The sequence below is a fragment of the Elephas maximus genome, chromosome 20, assembly GCF_024166365.1.
Source record: "Elephas maximus indicus isolate mEleMax1 chromosome 20, mEleMax1 primary haplotype, whole genome shotgun sequence".
NCBI classification, from domain to species: Eukaryota; Metazoa; Chordata; class Mammalia; order Proboscidea; family Elephantidae; genus Elephas; species Elephas maximus.
In genome coordinates, this window is record NC_064838.1 from 53010828 (window position 1) to 53029569 (window position 18742).

Below are 18742 nucleotides of genomic sequence, written 5' to 3' on the forward strand. Positions count from 1 at the left end.
GGGCCAGGCAGGGTCACAGAGGTGGCAGTGGTACTCACCAGCAAATGTCTCGTGATAGGCAGGTGGCCCCATGGGCTGGGCTGGGTAGGGTGGCGGGTACTGTGTTGGGTAGGGTGCTGCCGCCATCCCTGGCTGAGGGGGCATGGGGTGGTAGCCCTGGTAAGTCGGTCCAGGGTAGCTGGGCGGCACGCTTGGAGGCTGTGGGTAAGGGGTATGCACCACGGTGGTGGATGTGGTGGTGGTCACGACCGCTGGAATGAGAATCCCAGTCAGGACCCTCCATCTCCCCAGGCCTTGGGGGCCAGGCCTGCTGCCCCTCCCTCCGGTGTAGCCAAAGCAGGGCCCTGGTCAGCCCCTCCTGCCCACCCAGGGGTCTGCACCGCACACAGGGGCTCACTGTTGGGCGAGTGAGGTGGGCATGCTTACGACGGGGTTGGCAGCACATCTTGTACAAACAGCAGCATGAGCAGGTGAAGCAGATGATGATGGTGACAATGAACAGCACAAAGATGGTCAGGCCAATGGCCACAGTCGCCCCGAACCTGCCAAAGGGCCAGTCATGACCAGGGGCACCTCACCCCTCCCCAGGACCAGCAGTCCACACCTTACCCATTCCCAGGGGCCCCCCCACTTGCTGCCAGAGACTGGACAGTAGATACAACAATAGCCAAGGTGCAGCCTGAACCTGTTTTTAGCCCGTTTCCTCATGTGTAAAATGGGGTTCTTGTGGGTAACTGTAAAGCACTTCACCCAGGTCCATCCTCCCTTGTCACCACCCTCAGATGCATGGGAGGGAGTTCTTCAAGCGTCCCCCCCCAAGACATGCAGCTTGTCCACTGCCATCTGCCCATCAGTAGGTGATCATAGAGCACGTGCTACAAGCCACACACTGCGATTTGAGCCAAAAACTCAACAGTGGATGAGAAAGACCAACCCCCCACCTCTGGGAGCCCGCAATCGAGTGGACAAGGCAGCCGTTAACTCTGAGTGACTCAGGAAGCACAGGGGACAGAGGGGGAGAAGTTCCAGGAGAGAGGAGGCAGTGCGGCCAGAGCCAGGGGCCAGGCAGACAGGAAATACAGCCTCTGCACTCCCCGAGGGTGACACTGACAGCTGCCATCATCTCAAGTCTGCTGTGTGCCAAGCGCCCTGCCAGGTGTCCACACACCCCCTTGGGCACCCCACAGTCTAATGGACATGGCTACTCTACAGGTGAGGAAACTGAGCGCTAAGGGGGTGATATGGAGGGGCTGGAGGTGGTGGTGCTTTCTAGAAGAAGAACCTGTCCTCCCAGCCTGACCCAGGCCCCCCCGCAGCAAAGACCCCCAGAGAGTGGAAGCCTTGCCCTTTGAGAAAGCTGGTCCCAGACTGGAAGTTCAGCAACACTGACTTTCAAAGGCAGGCAGAGCACCTCACGCTCCTCCCAAGCTCCCAGAGTGAAGCTTTTATTATTCTAATAAAAAGCAAGTGCTGGGTAACTATACCAAGCAGATTCAAAAATTGAAGATGCTTTGTCAGCTGTAGGACATTCGCCTCTCTGAGGCTTTTGGGGAGGGTGTGGGCCTTACCCTGCCACCCAGGGCCAGGGGCTTCCACTCACCACCCCACAGAGGCAGCACAACCTCAGCAGGCCCCACCTGCAGCCTAGAGACAGGACAGATGCTCCACACTCCAGACACAATCAAAAGTACCCTACCACATTCGCAAAATGGGAGCCATAGGCTGCTGTGAGGCCCAGGACAAGCCCAAGGCCTTCCTGCCCAACCGGAGGCAACCCCTCACCTGCTCCTCCTCCCCACAAGCTCCTCCCAGGCCCTTTGCTGCGGAAACATAAAACACAGAATGAAAGACACCAATCCCTCCGTCTGTCTCTGTCATGCACATCTCTCTCATGCATGTCTCTCTCTCTGTCACTCACACACACACACACACACACACACACACACACAGAGCATGGCGACCAAGCTCACCCCATGTTAGCCTCTGCCTTCATCCAGGGGCTTCCTGCCCTGGACTTCCCCTCTTCCCATCATGGGCCACTCAGCCTCAATCGCCTCCCCTTTCAGGAAAAGGAAAGTAAGCCTCCTGGCTCCTCCTCCTGATCTCTGACATCATAGCAGAAAGGCAAGACACATGTGGCCCCAGCACCACCCTCTTAAAGGCATGTGTGTGTATCTTTCTGTCCTTTCTGTATACATGTTATAGTTACAACAAAAGGAGAAAAGAGATCTGGGGTGTCCCTCACCAGATAGTAAAGTTTATAATAAAGTAAAATTTAGTCTGCAATTAAAAATAAGTGAAATAAAATTCCTCACCAGCACCACCCACTCTATCTCCTCTGCCTTCAGCCATGTCCTTTCTTTCCTTCTTTTCAACTTTCAAAAGTAAATACTCTGTCCTGCCTCAGGGCCTTTGTACAAGCACTTCTTTGTGCCTGGGGCCCTTCTCTCCCTCCTCACCTACCCCTCCACCTAATTAACTCCTGCTCACCCTCAGACTTCAGCTCAAAGGATCCCTTCCTCTGGGACACCTTTCTGATCACAAAGATGAGGAGCCTGACTTCCTTTCAGAATCCAATTCCTTTCTCCCTCAGTTTATAAATCCACCCCTTTGTGTGTGCATTTAACTAAAGGGCATTTCACCTCTGGCTATGGATTTCCTGGGGTCACAGCCTGTGCCTACTTTGGGCCATCACTCTATCTCCGGCACCTGGCATTCAGTAGGTGCTCAATAAATATCTGACAGATGAATGAATAAATTCACTCAGGGATTCCCATGGGCAGCACCCAGTAGCATAAGCAGGCATGATTCTCTAAGAATGCACAACAGTTGAGGGGTGGTCTCAGAATGTGACAAGGGCACATAACCACCCCAGGCCACAGTACAAATGGAACCATGGCTTCCAGAGACCAGGACTGAGGAAGAAATGGGACCTCCCAAGGCTGGGGGTACCTCCCATGTCAAGGAGTTAGAGGGCAAGCTCAGAAGGCAGGGTCAGTCCGAGGGCAGGAGCAAAAGCCCAGGGATGCAATAGCCCCAGAGGGGAGCTTGTGGCGGGACTGTCTGGCCTGGGGAGAACAGGACACCTCCAGGAGGCCAAAGACTCGGCTGTTTCTGAAACTGGGACACCAGCACACTCACGACACCGGGAAGGCATGAGGCAGGCCGCAATACAGCCAGTCTGAGGGCCGCAGAGAGGTCGCTGAGGGGGCTAGGAGCCAGCTCCGGCTCACCTCCCTGCCTTTCCTCTGCATTGTCACGTGGGGTCAGGACAGAGGGTCAGTAGTGGCCTGCCTGGGGGTCTGTGGTTGGAGGTTCTACCACTGGTGCTTAAAAACATACCAGTCCTGCCTGGCAGCCCTGTGAATAGCAAACAGCTGGAGGGGACAATGACATGGGGATCCAAAAGAACCATGATGGGGGACCAAGAAAGCTCTGGAATCGGGAACAAGCCAAGAATGGACATGAGGCCAATGACCGTGTAAGAAGGCAGGACAGGATTCACCTGCCGAAGCCTGGAGGGGTGTAGGCAGGAGACGAGGGCCAGCCCGAGAAAATGTGGCCACACTGTGTAGTCCAGAGGCAGAGAGCTGAGGGCCAGGATCTAGAACGAGGAAAGGGGAGGGGAAGGCAGAGCTGGCACAAGCCCCTTCCTCTGTCAGGGATTCCCCCAAGCTTCCTGATGTCACATGGGCAACATGGACTGGACCTTTGCCAAAGAGCCAACCCTCTGTGGACAAACAACAGTGCCCTTGGCCGACCGAGGGCACAGAGCACAGATGTCCTTGGGGTCCTGAGGGTGGTCATTGAAGACCTGGTCCCTCTACCCTCCCAGCACCTGCTTCTTATCCCCTAAGCCTTTATACACCAAGAACAAAGCAGAAAAGGAGAAGAGCGTGGAAGTAGAAGGATGGGAAGAATGGGACAGTGGGGGGACAGCACTGATCTAGTCATATGCACTTCCCAGTGAGTGGGCAAAGTGCCCCGGGGGAGGCATGAGGGCCACACGCTCCAACTGCAGAGAACACGGATGCACAGCCCTAGGGGCACAGTAGGCAGTGGGGTTGACCTGGTTGGCTCTCCATCAGGAAGAGGTGCTCCAGAGCTGGCCCAGCCCTGCCCATGCCACAGGCCACCCAGGGAAGACATTCCTCCTCCTCTGGCCCCAGAGACCTGGCTCTGCACTACCCCCTCTCCACTGTCCCAGCTCAATGCTTTATCATTGCAAAAAAAATCCCTTCTTCACACTGATTCTTCCTCCACCTCCCACCTGCTTGCTCATCCATCCACAGTCAGACCTCCACACAGAGCTGTCTGTGCTCACTGTGCACACTTCTGATATGATTCTTTTAATTTCAGTTGGGTCTGTTGTGATGTGGCCCATCTCGTTTCTTATTTGGGTTATTTGTTTCCTTTCCTGTATTTCTTTAGTCAGTCTGGCCAATGGTTTATCAATTTTATTAATTTTTTCAAAGAACCAGCTTTTGGCTTTGTTAATTCTTCCAATCGTTTTTCTGTTCTCTAATTCATTTAGTTCAGCTCTAATTTTTATTATTTGTTTTCTTCTGGTGCCTGATGGATTCTTTTGTTGCTCACTTTCTACTTGTTCAAGTTGTAGGGACAGTTCTCTGACTTTAGCTCTTTCTTCTTTTTGTATGTGTGCATTTATCAATACAAATTGACCTCTGAGCACTGCTTTTGCTGTGTCCCAGAGGTTTTGATAGGAAGTATTTTCATTCTCGTTGCATTCTATGAATTTCTTTATTCCCTCCCTAATGTCTTCTATAACCCAATCTTTTTTCAGCAGGGTATTGTTCAGTTTCCAAGTATTTGATTTCTTTTCCCTAATTTTTCTGTTATTGATTTCCACTTTTATGGCCTTGTGGTCTGAGAAGATGCTTTGTAATATTTCAATGTTTTGGATTCTGCAAAGGTTTGTTTTATGACCTAATATGTGGTCTATTCTAGAGAATGTTCCATGTCACTGCACACTCTTCTACTCAGCAACTCTGAGCAGCTCTGTCCAAGGGCACCCTGACATCCCTGGTGTGAAGCCAGCATCTCTCCTTGAAGCTCCACAGCCTGGGCTCTTTCCCAGTTTACTCCCACCTCTCTGAACCAAACCCTCCTCTCATCTCCTGCCATTGTTCCTTAAACGCTGCTGACCCTCAGTCAGTCCCCCACACTCTCATCTCACCACCGTGTAGGGCTGGACCTCGGGAGCAGAAACTGGGGCACCCCCGCCCTTGTACCCCCTCAGCCCCCTTCCTAACAGGCAGTGCTCAATGCCCAGTGTCCATCCGCCCCTCTCCCCTCCAGGCCCAGCCTCCCTCACCTCAAGCCTTCTGACCAGGAAGCCACATGGCCTTCCTGCTGCCCACCCTCTCCCACCTGCTACACCTGCTCTCCCCATCCCCCTTGCAGCAGCCAGAGTGAGCGCCTTCCTAAAATACCTCAGCACTGCCCAGAGCCCACCCACCCCATGGTGCCCACCGTCTGCTCCTGGGTCCTGACCCTGGTTGGGGTCAGAATCTCCCGTGGGGCTATCTGAAAACCACATCTCTGGGCCTTAGCATAGGATGGGTGTTCCCTGCATGTGGGGAAGGAGCACACTGCAGCCCCAGACCAGCCCAGGAGCAGGAACAGCCAGCAGAGCAGAGGGAAGAGGCCCATACACAGGATGCTGAGGAGGGGACACAGGGTACCAGAAAGGACACAGCGTGCTGAGGCGGGCACACGGTGTGCTGAGAGGGGCACAGGCTACACTTTTATCCCTCCACTCCAGGAGCCCTGCCCTGATTCCACTGCTGCCAGTGAAGCCCCGCACCTGCCACGGCACACAGGGTGGCATGGGGCAGGACAAGAACTCAAACCCACCACATGGGCCAGGAGCCCCAAGTTCCCTCCCCCAAGGGGCAGTTAGGCCTGGGTGGGCCTTCCATCAAGAAGGCTTCTAAATCCAACAGGACAGGGGGCAGACAGCACATGGAGCAGACACCAGCCCTGACACGCCAGTGTGCGGGGCTGTATGCCCATCCCATCCACATGAAATGTGGCTCACGCCTCCCACGGTGGCAACAAGACAGCAGGAACCTGGGCAAGGGGACTGGAGCTTAGGGGTCTGGGTTGTTCCCTGGGCCCCTGATCAGAGGGCCCTGACACAGTAATCACAACCCACAAATCTTGACACAGAGACTGTGGCATCATCAGGTGTCCCAGCACCTTTGCCCACCACTGTCATCATATCAGCATGACCCACCCTCATCGGCCAGTGCCAGCACCCTCCACCACCATCACCCCATCACCACACACCCACCACTGTCACCATCACTATATATCTGCCACTGCTGCCCTCACCACACCCTCACTGCCACTGCCCCCTCACCATGTGCCCACCACCACCTATCACTTCATCTCTGCCACCATCACCCCACCATTGTTGCCCTATCACCATCACCACTGCCCCATCACGTCATCCCTGCCACCACTGCCCCATCACCATCACCCCACCATCACCATCACTCTTCACCATCATCACCCCCATCACCTTCATCTCCTACCCTATCACCTTCACCTGTCAGTCACCTGCTGCCTATACCATCACCTATATCAATATGGGCCCCCACCACGGACCCTTCAATTTTCAATGCTAACCACAGTCACCCCCATCATTGCCACCCAAGCACACGGATGAAGACACAATTTACCAACATAAGTATCAAGGATCCTGGTGGTCAAACATGGTGAGAGCTTCTCCAGGATCCTACTCCAAGGACTCTTCACCACTCCACAGCCCTCCCTCCACCCCCCAGTCCCCTTGTCACCTCTGCCAGGAAGATGTACCCAGCCTACAGGCCTTATTTACCCTGACTTGGGGTCACTGTCAAAGTCAGAGGCAATCTTCATCAACAGCTCTTTCGTTTTCTTGATGTTGCTGTCCAGGCTGCAAAGAGGTAAACTCATGATGAGTACATTCAAGCCACACCCAGTACACCAGGAAATGGCAAACACTGCCTTAGGGCACATAGACAGCAGTGGTGACAGCTTCTCCAGGACCCTACTCCAATGACTCTTTACCACCCCACAGCCCTCCCTCCACCCCCCAATCCCCTTGTCACCTCTGCCAGGAAGATGTACCCAGCCTACAGGCCTTATTTACCCTGACATGTGGTCACCGTCGAAGTCAGAGGCAATCTTCATCGACGAGGCCAGATCTTTAATTCTCTTGATGCTGCCGTCCAGGCTGCAAAGAGGGAAACTCCTGATGAGTACATTCAAGCCACATCCAGTACACCAGGAAATGGCAAACACTGCCTTAGGGCACACGGACAGCAGACCTCCTACTGGGCCACACAGCTGCCTCAAGGACTTCCTGAGAATGGAGATCACAGACCAGGATCTCAGATCACAATGCCACAAAGTTAAAGGACCAGAACTGGATGGTGCCTAGCTACCATTACTGAACATTTTGATCAAAGATTCTATAGAAGAATCCTGATCAAAAGGGGGGAAATAAAGAACATAATTTCAAATACTAATGGACTCCAGACTTTCTGGAGCCATGGGGCCTGGACAAACCCCCGAAACTACTGCCCTGAGATAATCTTTAAACCTTGAAACAAAAATATCCCCTGAAGTCTTCTTAAAACCAAACAATAGTTTAGCTTAACTAGTAAAGAATGTGTGCCTTGGGCTTTGTGCTCTTTTAAGATCTCTCTGTATGGGATCAAATGGACACCAACAACTAGAAAGATTAGATAGGAACCTTAGGAAGCAGTGAGTTTATGTTAATGAAGGAGGAACTACTTGAAAAAGGAGAGTGGGAATGGTTACACAACTTGAAGAATGTAACCAATGTCACTGAATTGTACATGTAGAAACGGTTGCATTGGTATATGTTCTGCTATACATATTCTTAACAAAAATATTCTTTTTAAAAAGACCAAAAAAAGGAAGCACTAGAAAAAAAAAAATCTCATATCTTATAAAGCTAATTGACATATTACAAAAAACAAACTAACAAAAACCTGGGCATTAAATAAGAAATCATAAAGAAAATTTAGAAAAATATAGAACTTAATGATAATGAAAATACTACAGGTCAAAATTTATAAAACACAGCTGAGGTAGTTCTTAGAGGGAATTTTATATTGACTCGATGGCACTGGGTTTTTTTTTGGGTAGTACATTATGGTAAATAAATTACAGTACATTTATTTAGATAAATATATCAGGAAATAAGGAAGACAAACTAAATGCTATAGTAATAAACTCAAAAAGATTGAATAAGTCATACAGCAAATGCAAAAAAAAAGGAAGGAATTAAGAAAGGTAAGTGTTTGCTGGGGCTGAGGGCTGGGGACCATGGTCTTAGAAGACATCTAGGTCAACTGGCATAACAAAGTTCATTAAAAAATGTTCTATATCCTAGTTGGATGAGTAGCATCTGGGGTCTTAAAAGCTTGAAAGTGGCCATCTAAGATCATCTATTGATCCCACCCCGTCTATAACAAAGGAGAATGAAGAAAACCAAAGGCACAGGAAAATATCAGCCCAAAGGACTAAAGGACCACATGAACCACAGCATCCAGTACCCTGACCCCAGAAGAGCTAGTTGGTGCCCGGCTGTGACCACTGACAGCTCTGACAGGGATCACAACAGGGGGTCCTGGACAGAGCAGGAGATAAATGTAGAGCAAAATTCAAGTTCACAAAAAAAGACCAGACTTATTGATCTGATAGAGATTGAAGGAACCCCTGAGACACCCTGCTAACTTAGAACTGAAGCCCCTCCAGAAGCCTACTTTCCAGCCAAAGATTAGACTGACCTATAAAACAAACAATAACCCATATGAGGAACCTGCTTTTTAGTTCCATCAAGTATACGAGACAAAATGGGCAACTCCAGCACAAAGGCAAGGCAACACAAGAAGGCAGGAAGGGACAGGAAAACTAGACAAATGGACACGTGGAAAGGGGGAGAGTGCTGATACATTGTGGTGACTGCAACCAATGTCACGAAATAATCTGTGTATAAATTTTTGAATGAGAAACTAATTTGGGCTGCAAACTTTCACCTAAAGCACAATAAAATTTAAATAAAGGTAAATGAAAGATTAAAACATAACAACAGCAACAGAAAACAACAGAGATTAATAAAACCAAAGCTAGTAACCCGTTGGGAAGACGAATTAAAAAAAAGAAACGATACAAAAAGATGAAAAAGGGGAAATAACTATAGGAACAGTAGATTTAAAAAATAGTAATAACCTTGTTTGAATTCTGATTTGAACCAACCAACCATGAAAAGGCAGTTTTGAAATAAGTGCAAGAAACTAAAGATAGACTAGTTTTGAAAGCTATTAATGAATTACTGATAATTGTGCCAAATGCATTACTGATATAGTAGTTACATAAAAAAAGAAAGAAGCCTCATTGTTAATGATTAAAAACTAACATATTTCAGGGGAAATTTTTATAATGTCTGAGATTTCTTTAAACAATCAGAAAAGAGAAGCAGTGAGAAGGCTATGGAACAACAGAGTCAGAGTGTTGCGAACTGTGGAAGCGGGGGATAGGCACCTGGAGTTACTAGATTATTCTCTGTGCTTTTGTATTTTCCAAAATAAAATGTAAAACACAATACAATTTAAAAATATTAGGAACAAGTAAGGCCTAATAAATTTGAAAGACATCCAGTAAAGCTGAGGAGAAAATATGGGGGGAAAAAAAAATCAATGAAAAGACTTTTGAGAACCATGACATAGTGAAGAACAAGCATCTAGAGTGCAGTGCAGGTAGGTCTGGGAACAAAGATCCTGGGTATGAGCCCGGCATTCAAGACTCTTTTTATCCTGAGGGTATTAAGTCAATTTCCAAGGGACACCTGAGAGTCATTAGTGCAGTCATTGGGCTGAGGCCTGGAACAGCATTCGCAGCCTCAAGAAGCCAGGGTGATAGGGATTAGATCCAGAGCCAACCAGGTGGGAAGGCCCTGATAACTCCCACTCACTTTGACTCCAATCTGAAAAACTGCACTCCGAGAGGAGGTGAGAACCTGAGTAGACAGATGAGCTTCTAATCAACCCAGTCTCTGCAATTAGGCCAAAGTGATCTTAGAGTGTTAATATCTCTGGCAGACCCAATATAATTTTCCCCTGTAGGGAAGTGCTGAGCTCCAAATTATTTCTACAGTTCTGCAAAATGCACTGTCAGGGGCACAATCAAAAATCATCAGGACACCACAATGAGATACTACTTCACACCCACTAGGATGGCCATAATTTTAAAACATGGAAAATAAAATAAAAGGTATCCAGATAGGAAAAGAAGAATTATCTTTATTCGAGGATGACATAATCCTACATATAGAAAATCACAGTCTAGAGCTAACAGAGGAATTCAGCAAAGTTGCAAGGTACAAGAACAACAAACAAAAATCAGATGGATTTCTAAACACCGGCAATGAGAAATCTGCAAGGGAAATTAGGGAAACAATTCTACTTACTATAGCATCTAAGAGAATAAAATACCTAGGAATAAATCTAACCAGGACATGATGGATTTACACAACACTGTTGAAAGAGATTAAAGACTTACACAAATGGAAAGATGTTCCGTGTTCATGAATTGGAAGACTTAATATTGTTAAGATATTGTCATGGCTTGAATTGTGGCCCCCAAAACTATCTGTCAACTTGGCTAGGTCACGGTTCTCTTGTATGATTGTCTACCATTTTATCTTCTGATGTGATTTCCCTATATGTTGTAAATCCTATCACTATGATGTAATAAAATGGATTAGCGACAATTATACTGATTAGGTAGTGTCTTAAGCCAATCTCTTTTGAGAGATAAAAGACAGAAACAAGCAGAGAGACATGGGGACCTCATACCACCAAGAAAGCAGTGCCTGGAGCAGAGCGCATCCTTCGGCCCTGAGGTTCCTATGCTGAGATGCCCTCAGACCAAGTGAAGACTGACGCATTACAAGGACCTTCCTCCAGAGCCGATAGAGACAGAAAGCCTTCCCCTGAGCTGACGCCCTGAATTTGGACTTGTAGCCTACTGGACTGTGAAAGAATAAACTTATTTTGTTAAAGCCATCCACTTGTGGTATTTCTGCTATAGCAGCACTAGATGATTAAGACAGATATCAATACTACCCAAAGCAATCTATGGATTCAACACAATCCCAATCAAAATTCCAACAGCCTTCCTTACAGAAACAGAAAAACCAATTCTCAACTTTACATGGAAAGACAAGAGGCCCTGAATAGCTAAAACAATGCTGAAAGAGAACAAAGTAGGAGGACTCTCACTTCCTGATTTGAAAATATACTATACGGCTACAGTAATCAAAACAGCCTGGTACTGGCATAACAATAGATACATAGACCAGTGGAGTAAAATTCAGAGTGCAGAAATAAAACTACACATTTATGGTCAACTGATTCTTGACAAAGGTGCTAACTCCATTTGATGGGGAGAGAAGAGTGTCTTCAAAAAATGGTCTTGGGAAAATTAGATTTCCACATGCAGAAAAATGAAACAGGACCCATGCCTCACATCACACACAAAAGCAAATTTAAAATGGATTAAGGACCTAAATATGCAATTTAAAAACACAAAATTCTGAGAAGAATAGGCAGGGGCAACACTGTCAGGCCTAGATTTCAACAGTGGATTATCTAATATAATAACAAAAGCACAAATAGCAAAAGACAAAATAATAAATTGAACCTTATAAAAATTAAAAACTGTTCAACAAAAGACTTTACGAAAACAGTGAAAAGACACGCTAGTGACTGGGAGAATATCTTCGGAAACCATATATCCAACAAGAATCTAATAACCAATATATATACATAAAACTTCAAAAACTTAACAAAAAGACAAATAACCCAATCATAAAATGGGCAAAGGACTTGAATAGATATTTCACCAAAGAGGACATGCAAATGGTCACCAAAAATATGAAAAGATGCTCAAAGTCATTATCTATCAGAGAAATGCAAATCAAACCCACGATGAGACACCATTTAACTCCCACTAGGACAGCTAAAAGAAAAAGCAAATAACAAATGTTGGTAAGTGTTGTGGATTGAATTATATCCCCCAAAAATGTGTGTCAGCTTGGCTAGGCTATGATTCCTAGTATTGTATGGCTGTCCTCCATTTTGTGATCTGATATAGTTATCCTACTATTATAAATCCTACCCTCTATGATGTTAACGAGGCAGGATTAGAGGCAGTTATGTTAATGAGGCAGGACACAATCTACAGGATTAGGTTGTCTCCTGAGTCAATCTCTTTTGAGATGTAAAAAGAGAGAAGCAAACAGAGAGCAGAGGCACCTCATTGACATCAAGCAAGAAGAGCCAGAATCAGAGTGCTTCCTCTGGAACCGGGGTCCCTGTGCTGAGAAGCTGCTAGATCCAGGGGAAGACTGATGACAAGGACCTTCCCCCAGAGCCAACAGAGGGAGAAAGCATTCCCCTGGAGCTGGTGCCCAGAATTCAGACCTCTAGCTTCCTAGACTGTGAGAGAATAAATATCTGTTTGTTAAAGCCATTCATCCACTTGTGTTATTTCTGTTATTGCAGCACTGGATAACTAAGACAGCGAGGATGTGGAGAAATTGAAACCCTTATCCATTGCTGGTGGGAATGCAAAATGGTACAGACATCGTGAAAAAGTGTGGTGGTTCCTCAAAAAACTAAGAATAGAACTAACATACCACATATGACCCAGCAATTCCACTCCTAGGCATGTACCCAAAAGACTTGAAAACAGAGACTCAAAAAGAGACTTGTACACCAATGTTCACTACAGCGCTATTCACAATAGCCAAAAGGTGGAAACAACTTAAATGCGCATCAACGGATGAATGGATAAACAAAATGTGGTACATACATACAGTGGAGTACTACTACTCAGCCAGGAGGAGAAATGAAGTCTTGATACATGCTACAGTACGGATGGAGCTTGAAGACATTATGCTGAGTGAAATAAGCCTATCACAGAAGGACAAATACTGTATGACCTCACTTATATAAAAATGACAAGAAAAGGCAAATGCACAGACCAAAGTTTATTAGTGGTTACCAGGGGTGGGAAGGAGAGGGGAAAAGGGGGTTAACGGTGAAGGAAAAATTACATTGAAAAAGGGCAGGGCTGCATAGCTGATTATTGTAATTGCTGTCAATAAATTTTGCACCTGTAAAAAACTGAATTGGCAAAAGTTGTGTGATAGATATATTTACAACAACAACAACAACAACAAAAGAGTAGCTGCTAGGGGGCTTATGTACAAGCAAACACCTCACGGAATTTGGTTCCTTGGTTTGGAGGTTTAGGGTCACGGTTTCATGGGACATCCCAGTTAATTGGTCTGATGGTGTGTTTAGTGCTTCTGTTCTACCTCCTACTTCATCGTGTAGGGCCTGGACTCTTAAAGCTTGCAAGCGGCCATCCAAGACACGGCAATTGGTCTCTATTCACCTGGAGCAACAGAGGAAGAAGGAGAGTCAGGAATAGGAGGAGGATATGGAATGTGTGGCTAACTGATTGCCTCCATGAACAACTGCCCCTTTGCCATGTGAACAGAACTGGATGGTGCCCGGCTACCATTACTGAACATTTTGGTCAAAGATTCTACAGAAGAATCCTGATCAAAAGGGGAGAAATGCTGAACAGAATTTCAAATTCTCATGGACTCTAGACTTTCTGGAGCCATGGAGGCTGGGTGAGCCCCTGAAATTACTGCCCTGAAATAATCTTTAAATCTTAAACCAAAAATATCCCCTGAAGTCTTCTTAAAACTAAACCAAAAAAAAAAAAAATAGTTCAGCTTAATTAGTAAAAAGAAAGGTCAGCCTTGAGCATCATGCTCTTTTAAGAACTATCTATATGGGATCAAATTGATAATAACAACTTGAAAGTCAGATAGGAAACTTAGGGGACAGTGACCTTATGTTATTGAGAGAAGAACAACTCAGAAAAAGAGGGTGAGAAGGGTTGCACAACTCAGGGAATGTAATCAGTGTCACTGAATTGTACATGTAGAAACTGTTGAATTGGTGTATCTTTTACTCTGTATATTCTAAACAACAACAAAACAAAATTCAAGAAAATAACAAGTGTTGGCAAGGATACAGAGAAATTAGAATCCCCACATATTGCTGGTGGGAATGTACAACGGTACAAGCCACTGTGGAAAACAGTTTGGCAGTTCCTCAAAATGTGAAGTATAGAATTACCATATGACCCAGCAATTCCACTCCTAGGTATATAACCAAAAGAACTGAAAACAGGTGTTCAAACAAAAATTTGTACACAAATGTTCGTAGCAATTCTATTCACAATAGGGCCAAAAACGAAACAACCCAAACGTTCATTAATGAATGAATGGATAAACAAAACGTGGTGTATATACACACACACACACACACACGGAATATTACACAGCCATAAAAAGGAATGAAGATCTGATACATGCTACAACATGAATGAATGTTAAAGACATTATGCTACGTGAAATAAGCCAGACACAAAAGGACAATATTGTATGTTTCCACTTACTTGAGTGTCTTATATAAGTTTCTTAGTGCCGCTATAACAGAAATACCACAAGTGGGAGGCTTCAACAAGCAGAAATTTATTTTCTCACAGGTTAGGAGCCTAGAAGTCCAAATTCAGGGCACTGGTACTAAGGGAAGGCTCTGTCTGTCCATCCACTTTAGGGGAAAATGCTTGTCTCAGCTTTTCTAGCGTTTTTCTCATCATTCCTTGGAGATCTCCACATGACATTTATCTTTCGCCCATTCCTGCTTACTTGCTTCTGTGCCTACTCTGTTCCTTTTATATCTCAAAAGCGAGTAGCTTAAGACACACACTAGGCTGATATGGCCTCATTAACATAACAAAGATTTACTGCACATATTTTGGGGGGACACAATTCAAACCATAACAATGAGGTATGCAGAACAGGCAAATTCATAGCGACAGAAAGCAGATTAGTGGACTAGAGTAGGGGGTTACAGGGAGTTATTGTTCAACGGACGTAGAGTTTCTGTTTGGGATAATAAAAAAAGATCTGAAATTGATATTAATGATGGTTATACCACATTGTGAAAGCACTTAATGCCACTGAATTGTACACTTAGTTAAAATAGTAAACTTTATATTATGTATATTTTACTACAACAACAAAGGAATGAAGTGCTGACATATGCTATAACATGGATGAACCTTGAAAACATTATGCTAAGTAAAAGAAGCCAGACACAAAAAGCCACATATTGTATAATTCCACTTATATAAAATATCCAGAGCAGGGAAACCCATAGAGACAGAAAGCAGATTAGTGGTTGCCAGGGACTGCGAGAGGGGTGAAGGGTAAATGGGGAGTGACAGCTTAATGGGTACAAGATTTCTGTTTGGGGTGATAAAAAAGTTCTGAAACCAGATGGTGGTGATAATTGACAACACTGTCAATGTACTTAACGCCATTGAATTTAGTATACTTTAAAATGGTTAAAATAATGTTTTCTGTTCTGTGTCTCTCTGTGCGCGCACACACACACACACAAAATTATCAGGAATACTGCAGACTAAACAATGTGAATAGAAAACAACAGAAACACCTTACAACAGAAACATCTACAGGTGCTTCAAATATTGGAGGTATCGGGCATGACAATAATAATATACATACTTTTCAAGGATATTACAGAAAACATTAAACAATTCAGAGAAGTTGAAATACGGAGAAGAAACAGACAAAGATTTTAGATCTGAAAAATAAAATAACAAATTAGGAATTAAATAGGTTGATTTAACAGAAGATTAGACACAGTTGAAGAGATAACTAATGAACTGGAGGACGGATCCAAACAAATATATCTAGAATGAATCCTAGAGACAAAAAAGGAGGTAAATACAGAAGAGAGTAGGCAACATAAGGTATACAGTTTACAAAAGGTCCTAAAAGGAGAGGAACAAGAGAATGGCCCAGAAGCAATACTTAAAGAGATAATGGCTGTAAAGTTTCCAAAACTGATGAAAAGCAACAAATCAATGATTCAATAATTAGGATTCATGAACCCTACGGAGCATACATACAAAGAAAACCATGCCTGGGCACATCATAGTAAAACACCTGAAAAGCAAATACAAAAAGAAAATCTTAAAAGTAGTCAATGAAAAGACATGTTACTTTGTCATCGAGTCTACTCCAACTCATAGTGACCCTACAGGACAGAGCAGAACTGCCCCGAACGGCTGCCAAAACTGCAATCTTCTCAAAAGCAAACTGCCACTTCTTTTTCCCGCGGAGCAGCTGGTGGGTTCGAACTGCCAACCTTTCAGTTAGTAAACAAGCGCTTAAGCCCAGCGCCACCAGGGTTCCCCAGTTACTTTCAAAGGAACAATAATGAGACTGGCAGTTTATTTCTCAACAGAAACAATGGGTGCCAGATAATGGAATGAAACCTTTAAAGTGCTGAAAGAAGTTAATAATTGCCAACCTAGAAATGTATAACCAGAGAAAATATTCTTTAAAAAGGAAAGTCGACAACTATTACATAAAATACAGATGAATGTTATAAAGGTTGAATGAAAGAAGCTAGATAAAAAAACAGGCATATATACAAAAAGTGAAGGCGTGGTCAGTTATAGTTAAAGAGTGTCGATTGGGAGGGGACATAGAGGGCTTCTGGGGCTATTTCATGACTTGAATGGACAGTGGTTACTTAGGTGTGTTTACTTTGTGATAATTCATTGAATTATATACCTAAAATTTGTGTACTTTTATGTATATATGATATATATCAACTTAAGAAAGCTTTTTAAAAAGCCAAAAAAGGCAAAACTAAAATATAGTGTTTAGGGATGTATGCTTTAGTATTACAACTCTAAAGAAAAGCAAGATTATATAAAAGAATAATAGTTACCTTTTTTGAGGGGTAGGAGAAGGGGCAGTGATTGGACGTGGGCTCAATGGAGCTTCTGAGGTGCTAGTAATATTCTGTGTCTTGCGTGGTGTTTATGCAAGTATTTGCTTTGTGAAAAATTACTCAGTTGTACATTTTTTTTAATTTTTATTGTTATTTAAGTGAAATGTACATGTATTTTTGTGCACTTTTGTATGTGAGTTACATTTCACAACATAGTAAAAATAACAACCTTAGAGGATGGGTTTAAGAGATTAGACACAGCTGAAGAAAGAATTAAGTGAACTGAGAGGTGAGAAGACATTATTCAGAATGCAGCACCCACTAAAAACCCACTGCCGTCGAGTCGATTCTGACTCATAGCAACCCTATAGGACAGAGTAGAACTGCCCCATAGAGTTTCCAAGGAGCGCCTGGCGGATTCAAACTGCCGACCTCTTGGTTAACAGCCGTAGCACTTAACCACCATGCCACCAGGGTTTGCAAATGCAGCACAGAGTTGAAAATATGTGAGAAGCTAAGAGACATTAACACTTGAGTTAGAAGATGCAGCATGCGTCCAATCAGAGTTCCAGAAGGAAAGGAGAAGAATGGGGAAGAGGCAATATCTAAAAAGGTAATGCCTGGAAACTTTCCGGAACTAATAAGAAGGCTCAACAAATCCATATCAGCATAAATAAAAAGAAACTTAGGAGAGTCAAGAGACTTACAGAAAGATGGCGGCATGAGGAGGTCCATGATCCCAACTCCCCCACACGATCAACAAGGAAAGTAGCTAGAAATCTGTAAACTCAACTCTGTAAGAACTCTGACAAGAATGCAGAGGGCTGCAACTAACTGTGCTGAAATAAGAAAAAAATGACTTTTAAACCATTTGTTATTATGTGCCAATGAGTCGATTCCACTCATAGCAACCCAACAGGACAGAGTACAACTGTCCCATAGGATTCCTAGGCTGTAATCTTTATGGATTACGCCTCAACATAAATAAAACAAAAATCCTCACAACTGCACCAATAAATAACTTCTGATAAAGGGAGAAAAGATTGAAGTTTTCAAGGGTTTCATTTTACTTGGATCCACAATCAATACCCATGGAAGCAGCAGTCAAGAAATCAAATGATTTCTTGCAGATTTTCACTGGGCAAATCTGCTACAAAAGACCTCTTTAAAATGTTAAAAAGCAGAGGTCTCACCCTGAAGACTAAGGTGCGCCTGACCAAAGCCATGGTGTTTTCAATCGCCTCATATGCATGCAAAAGCTGGACAATGAATAAGGACGACCAAAGAAGAATTGATGCCTTTGAATTAAGGTGTTGGCGAAGAGTACTGAATATATCGTGGACTGCCAAAAGAATGAACGAATCTGTTTTGAAAGAAGTACAACCAGAATGCTCCTTAGAAGCAAGGATGGCGTGACTACATCTCACATGCTTTGGACATGTTATCAAGAGGGATCAGACCCTGGAGAAGGACATCATGCTTTGTAAGTAGAGGGTCAGCGAAAAAGAGGAACGCCCTCAACAAGATGGATTGACACAGTGGCTGCAACAATGGGCTTAAGCACAACAATGATGCTAAGTATGCTGCAGGACCGGGCAGTGATTTGTTCTGTTGTACACAGGGTCACTATGAGTCGGTACTGACTCTGTGGCACCAAACAACAACAATCGTTATGGGAGTAAGTCGCCATGTCTTTTCTCCCATGGAGCAGCTGGTGGGTTTGAAACACCAACCTTTCAGTTAGCATTCGAGTGCTTAACTATTTGCTACTACGGCTCCTTTTT

The 18742-nt window shown here is 44.6% G+C and overlaps 1 protein-coding gene across 4 annotated transcripts in view; it reads right to left on the reverse strand.

The window, feature by feature from the left end:
* Positions 1 to 18742, reverse strand: part of SHISA5 (shisa family member 5) — a 43685-nt gene that overhangs the window by 1421 nt on the left and 23522 nt on the right. For 3 of the 4 annotated variants that reach the window (XM_049862406.1, XM_049862408.1, XM_049862409.1), the window contains 4 exons: positions 7160 to 7243; positions 6866 to 6943; positions 427 to 542; positions 39 to 251 (listed from right to left, as the gene is read on the reverse strand). In XM_049862406.1, the coding sequence (XP_049718363.1) occupies positions 39 to 251; positions 427 to 542; positions 6866 to 6943; positions 7160 to 7243 (491 nt within the window). Of the gene's footprint in view, positions 1 to 38; positions 252 to 426; positions 543 to 1970; positions 2087 to 6865; positions 6944 to 7159; positions 7244 to 18742 lie in introns of those variants that run through there. The other variant, XM_049862410.1, reaches the window with a different exon arrangement.